Genomic DNA, 7,303 nt, shown 5'->3' with positions numbered 1-7,303 from the left:
TACTGGCCAGAGCAAGACAAACATGGCAATCACTGTACAGATACTGAGCTACAGTTTGAGTCATTTTTATCACATACAGTACTTCTCCCACTAACATGTCCTGAAAGTTATCAGTACAGCATGTTAGGCTTAATATGATGATTGTCCAAAACAGCTCTAACTCTGTATAACATATTTTATTTAGCCTGTGATGGACTGGCAGTCAGTCTGGGATGTACTGTACCTGGCCTCCTACCTACTGACTGCTGATGACCCTGAGCTGGATTAAGCTGGTTCAGAAAATGAACAGAGAAAAACGTTGCTCCAATGAGCTGCACATCAATCCTTTAACAATTCTAACTAACTTATAAACTTCCTTTTCTTTATCAAAGAGTTTCTCTGAGACAGATTAAAAATCATCCACACTCAGAGACAAACCTAACCCTAATCTGCAAAGCCTTAGGGATAATTTCCTGTGAGGAAAAAGGTTAGTAAGCCATTAATATATGCATGGAAATGACCTCTAGCACATCTAATAAAAAGCTGTGCAGGAAAGGTTAAATAACTTCTAAACTGCACTTGAATTTAATTAAAATCTCAAAGAAAAACACAATTTTAGAGTGGACAGGCAAAATGACTTTTCAATGGGAAGACCAGCTTTGCTCAGGCTTGTTCAGCAGACTTCCTATACTGAGTAACACCATCTTTCTATCCCTTTGACCCCAACAAATACCATTTATTTAGGTCATCCAAGTTCATCTAGACAAATAGATATGAAATAGTTGGGATGAGAAGTAAAACCTACATTTGCAGGAAAGTTAAGGTCGGATGAAAGAAGGTGAAGGAGRTGACACTTTGGATTTCAAACAACTAATGTCTGGTTCACATGGTGGGATTTTAAAAGTGTCGGCTGATTTTCAAAACTTGAAAAACTCCACACACGAAGATAAAAAAATCGTATGTTTGGTCCTACAGTGTGTGGTGTACACAGCAAAGACACAACAAACACCAACAGATTTCACTCACCAACATTCAGAGGGCGATCAAACATGACTTCAATGAYCATGGCAGATGAAGAAGAAGCAACAATGATTTGTGGAAAAAAGAAACACAGTTACTAAAACTATTCTGGATTCCCCTCAGTGTTTCTGTCGCCTTGCTTTCTGATTGGCTACACATTCAACAGGCTGCAGCTCGTTGTCCTCGGGCGAACACCATGAATTTCCACGATTTGAGATCGGACTACTGATGCACTTCTGTCCTTCGACTAGATGACTCTTAACACACCACACACGTCAGGAATATCTCCTGAGATTATCTTTAGATCCATTATGATAATCAGTTTGTCCTTAAGATTGTCGAAAGGGGAACATCGGGCCAAAAACAATTATCTTGCCATTTGGGTCATACATTGAAAGTAATTTAGTTCTTCTGTACTCAAAAGCATTTGGGATGGAGGTGGGGGTGGGGCACCACAACCAAAAGTCAGAACAGAATCATGTCATGCAGGTTAGACGCACTGCCTGTGTTCTTCTTTCTGATCACCAAACTGAGCACAACAGCTGCTGGGCACGGTTCACTAAACTGAGGGAACAGATTCTTACAACTTCAAATGCTAGTATTTTACTTTGTGATCCATAAAAGTTTCTATAACTTTCACTCTTTTCCTGCACATTTTGTTTGAACATTCAGAGCAGCAGAGTAACGCCGGATTTATACTACATGTGTCTCCGCTGCGCTGCGGTGTGCAGTTCGCAGCTGTTCGTTTGTGCCCCAATTTATACAGCGTCCGCAGCGCTCAGCTCCGGTCCGGTCCGACAGACAGAGGAGGGAGGGTATCGGGACTCGGGAGGATGTGCAGGAAGGAGTTCGTGCGATAAATCCACTGATAAAAGTGGAAGTCAGAACAAAAAGCAAATAATTCTGTGAAAAACGAACTCCAAACACAGCTGGAAAAATTGATATAAAAGCTTTTGATATCTATGTTGAAACTGTCTCGCTGTCGTCTTTTTGAAACTTTTGATTTCAAAATAAAATCCACCTGTATCGTGTATGTGCACATATGCTACAAGCTACATGTTTCCATCTGCTTCCCAAACAGAACGATACATTCTGACAGCATTTGTGTAGAAATATATCCATATATTGATTAATATAGCTGCAATTTCGACATTATTCTGACAAATTATTCCACCTAATAGGGTCTTATTTTGAAAATACGGATGTTGTGCTCGTTCCTCTTCCTGTTGGTGTGACATAATCTTTAAAAATTGACCCCGGCGCAGCTCCGGCGTCCGGCAAAAATAGGATCTGTTCTAATTTTGACGGATCGCCGTCCGCTCACCGCTGCCATGCGCAGCCAGTGTAAACACTCTCATTGATTATAATGGGTGCGTATTTGCAGAGGAGGTTGGACCAGAGCCGAGCAGAGTCGGAACACTTGTAGTGTAAATTGGGGATAAGATGTGCACAATATATCAGAAACTTATCGTGATCATGATAACAGCCTGTGCAATAGGCACATTGCCAAAATTGAGTGTAAAAGTCTCCACTCAATCTGCTGGAGGGAGCTGACGGACTGTAGACAGGCACTGGAACTGATAAATGGATCAAATCTTAGGTTTGGGAAAGTTCTTGTTACAAGTACACTGATTGGAGTCCTAACTGGGCACAACCTACTTAACCCCCACAAAATGGTGATGGGACTCCATGGCAACGGTCTGTGTGATGCCTGTGGCATTGAACTACAGACCTCTTTGCATTACTTAGAACACTGCCTGGCTCTGAGTAGTCAAAGGAAAAGTATTCTTGGGGATACCTTTATGGATCCAGAGAAGCTCAGAACTCTGACGGCCTTTCCCAATCAGTGGCTCCTCCCTCACCCTACTCACTACACTCGCTGTGAAGCCCCCTCACAGCTCAACTGAATCCCCTTGATGGTGCTGTGAAGTATAACTACACCCTCAGCTTTTGAGACGGGCTCTCCTCACGCCACCGGAACAGGAAGCTGTTGTCACCATAGTAGCATTCCAAGCTCTGGCAGCGACTGTTGGAGAATGAAAGCTTAAGATTGTCTAGAACAGCYAGCGCCACCTTGAGGGCCTCAAAAGAACAACAGTTTTTAACTTTGGGCCGCAGAGGGCCGCGGGACTGCATTGATTTTGATTAAGGTGCAATACACTTTCTCACCACTAGTAGCAGTAGTGCCCCACTCAGATGTTTGACAACTTTTTAATATGTAGAAGAAGAAACAGAAAACAATCAAGAATGGAAACCTACTTTAAATGAAAAGTAGAAGCGAAAATGAAAGTAAATTGTCAAAAAACACCTAAGTTTTTCACTAATATGAAGAGCAGCTTCTGTTTTTATCATGCAATATTTTAAAAGTTCAAAACATTATCAAATACAGTTGCAGATACAACTATATTTTAATTTGCACTTTAAATTAATTTTTGTAGTTTATTTTTAAACATTTTGAATGTTTTTTAAAGAAATTTTAAACTTGTCAAAAAGCTGTTGTTACTGTTATTGTTTGTCACTAATATGAAGAGCAGCATCTGGTTGCAAAAGTTAAAAAATGCTATATTTTAATTTGTACTTTATCAAATTTATTTTTACATTTTTCTTTATTTGAAACATTTACATTAAACATTTTTAATTCATTTATTTTATGCCCAAAATTTAATTTTTTGAATTGTCTATTTTTGTTATTGTTGATGTAAGAAAATATATACAGTATTTTTGTGCTGATAAGCCTGAGTGGTCTGTTGACTGACTTTTGTATTTGTTCAAACAATTGTTATGGGCAAGTTACAATATAAAAAAAAGTTTGTCATAATCATGTCTTGTGATTATTTGACAGGAGTTTTACTTTTAAACTGTAAGTGTATTTTATTTAGTTATGTTAGTTATGATAGTTTAGTTATAATGCAAAAAAAAAATTAAACCAAGATTTTCAATAATTATCATTTTGATCCATACATTGGTAATGTGTGACTGGGCCTCGTCCCTCTTTATGTTCAACAAATTGGGCCCCGAGGTCAAAAAGGTGAAGAATCTCAGGTCTAGAAGATGCAAACGGTTAGCACGCACCTTATGTGTGTTAACACCGCTGAATCAACAGGTAAACAATGTTTATTGTTGAGTTTAACCTTTATACCTTGTGGTAATAAATGTTACAATCAAAGCTACTTTCATAGACCAAAGGCTACAGTATATCAGGTCGATTTTCTGAACAAATTAGTCATAAATACATCACGTGAAACATGTATAAAATATAGTTTGTATTTAGCGACTCACATGCGGAACTTACATTTATATYTCCCGACATCCATGCCGACCACTATTTGGTGCTGCACGTGCTGCTTGAGTGAGTGTAAGGTCCTCACTTGCTGTGGAGGCCCTTATTAGTCACTCACGCATATTTGGCCAATCGGATCTCTTCACCTTAGATGCCCATTTGTAGACGCAGGTGGATAGCAAACAACTGAGCAAGCTTAGTAAGGGTCACAATGGCTAACAGCAAGACATGAGGAAAACAACAGAACTAGAGTTTTAAAAAAAAAACCAGCATGTCTCTTATTTGGACATGTTTTTAAATTTAAAGGGGCAATATCATGTAAAATTAACGTTTTGAGTTTTATATCATGTTATAATGTTATCCACTCATCAAAAACATGCCCAGAGTCTTACATTGACTCATTCATGCATGTTTGAGAAATCCTGTGTCCTGAGGCAGCCAGGCAGGGGGGGCAAAAATGACCAGTTGGGTCTAGAACCACCTTTTGGGATCATCTCCTCCTCTGGGCTGTGTCTTCACACAGAGCACAACTCCCCACCCCCCACGCCCCGCCCCTCCGTGCGGTCCTGCTGTCACCGAACCGGACCCTCGCTGACACTCACCGCTGCTCCAGGTTGCAAGTTGCTCRGTGTCAGAACATCCCGGAACATCCACAAGTAGTTTCCCCACGAAGACTAAAAATGCTGAGGTCTTTATAAACTTAGGAACATTTTAAAGCTGTCGTATCACCATAGCGGGTTTTCTTTGTTTTTGTTTTTTTTTTTTAGCCCTGTTCTTAACTCTACGTGAAACAGCAACCTTTTATTTGTTTAAAATATATATTTAACCGCAAAGAGAAGTTAATTCAGTTTGTTTCATGATGCCTCGCGCTGCAGGTGAACCAGCAGTGGAGGGGTTTTCACATCAGGCCACCCGAACACCTCTGCGGCCYGGATGGGTTGACGCTTCTGTCCGGGGTGGYGTGGTGTGTAATCGGCTGCAGGGTCCGGAATGATCCGGGGGACAGAACACTTGTCGGGTCCAGACTGAGCTGTATTGTGAATTTTAATAGAAACAGGGAACCAAATATAAATGAAAAGATATTCTTTCTGTTCTATTTTGGACCAAAGTCATATTTTAACAGTTTTTATTTTTATTTTTTGCCTGAACTTTACATGATTACATGTTGTAACAGCTAAATGTGAGTTTGCATGTACATCATGAAACTTTACTTTTTACAAAGTCATTTATTTAGAACATTCAGAAATGTTTTCATGGATGTTAGCTTGTCAAAATAAGCTAATGTCATGCAGTCGCGTCGTAAAATAAACTTTCTCTCCTCTTGGCCACACCTCCTCACTCACCGCCCCGCCCCCCCCCAGAGTCTCCACTTTATGCATTTTTCAAATTTGCGTTGGGGGCGGAGTTATACTTTCACAGGGGGGTAAGTTACACTTTAAGTTTGTGTAAGATCTGGCTTTTTATTTTATTAATTTTTTTAAACTAAATAGTGATAAAAAACTTTTCCAAAGAATACCAAACCATAAAAATGTTTGAATGTTTTCAAATTTAATATTGTTTTGAATTTGTATTTTTATAGCCTGTTGCCTAGCAACACAGGCAATAGCTAAAACAGGCCACCTGCTCTATGATCAGTAAAATTCTCTAGTGGGCGGGGCCTGCTCTTTGAGCTGATGATGTCATCATGACATCATTAGAATTTGCATATTTGATTATTTAACTTTACATATTTCTGTATGTGTTCATTCCAGACCTGGAAATCATTGCGAACACATCTCTTTCAAATTTGGAGAATAGTAAGTTTTTTGCATCTTTTTGCACATTTGAGTATTTTCTCGTTATTGGACCATATGCTTATGAATATGAAATCCAACACGGGAAACAACCTTTTGCAAATTCTGCAAAAAAACGCAGAAATGAGCACCTTTAAGGGTTTTGCTCTTCCAAACAACGAAAGCTTTCTTTTGGTGTCAGAGTATGATTTCCACCAAAAACTGGCATCCAAGGATGAATTAATCGTTAAACTGAGACAAGATTTAGCGCAGAGAGAGGCTGAAATGGAAAACATCAGATCTTCTCTGCAGCAGTTACAGGAAACCACGAAAAACAAGGAAAAGAAATGGAGGCTAGAGAAACGGAGTTTCCTGTATGAAAAACAGGATATGTCCGATCGTTTGGAACAAGAAACAACCAGGTTCCAACAAGAACTGAACTCTGAAAGAGAAAAATCAGTTCAGCTTGAAAATCACATCAAACATCTTGAGAGCGAAAACAAGAAGCATCTCGCTGAAATGAAAGACCAAAGAACTGCGTTAAAAAAGGCCACCGACCGTACTACGCAACTGGAACTATCTTTGATGGCTGAAAAACAAGAGACTGAACAGATGGAGAAATCTCTGGACCGTTCAAAGAAATACATTGAAGAACAAGAGAAAGKATGGAACGAAGAAAGAACAGGCCTCCTTGTTCAGCAGTACCAGATGTGTGCCCAATACGAACGAGCTGCCGCCAAAATACGAGAGACTCTGCTGTCTGAGAGACGAGATTTAGAGCATTCACAACACCAGGTGAGGCTTCTGGAAACCTCACACAAAGCAAAATGTGCTGAACTTCAGCAAGTAATAGAGGAAAAGTCCTCAGCAATCACACACTTAGAAGAGTCTCTAAGAACAGAACAAGTTAGTACCAAACAGCTCGAGATTTCTTTAACCCAGAAACAGGACGAAACACAAACCATCAGGGAATCATTGGAGCATTTACAGAAAATCATACGAGAACAGGAAGAGAGCGAAAAGATGAAAAAGAAACCCAAAAAAATCACTTGGTTCAAGTTGTTTAAAAGAAAGACCCCCGCTCCGCCTGACGCCTCGCTTCCTCCGTCCTCATAACTTTGGAATAATTTAACTGGTTTTTTACAAATATTTATTAATATTTATTAATTTATATTTATTAATGCTGAAAAGAAAAAGAACTGTGACATCATCAGTGACATCATCATGCATATTTGCATACATCATCATGGAG

At 39.5% G+C, this 7,303-nt stretch overlaps 1 protein-coding gene across 1 annotated transcript; it reads left to right on the top strand.

Moving 5' to 3' along the window:
- The first annotated feature begins 6,195 nt into the window (after positions 1-6,195).
- LOC106521798 (early endosome antigen 1-like) lies at positions 6,196-7,231 on the top strand. The gene has a single exon (XM_014014531.1). The coding sequence runs from the start codon at positions 6,196-6,198 to the stop codon at positions 7,165-7,167; it is 972 nt and encodes a 323-aa protein (XP_013869985.1). The 3' UTR covers positions 7,168-7,231.
- Positions 7,232-7,303: the final 72 nt, after the last annotated feature.

Source organism: Austrofundulus limnaeus, unplaced genomic scaffold, assembly GCF_001266775.1.
Source record: "Austrofundulus limnaeus strain Quisiro unplaced genomic scaffold, Austrofundulus_limnaeus-1.0 Scaffold116, whole genome shotgun sequence".
Taxonomy (NCBI): Eukaryota; Metazoa; Chordata; class Actinopteri; order Cyprinodontiformes; family Rivulidae; genus Austrofundulus; species Austrofundulus limnaeus.
The sequence above is the reverse complement of the archived record's forward strand: the minus strand, read 5'-3'. Positions and strand labels throughout refer to the sequence as shown.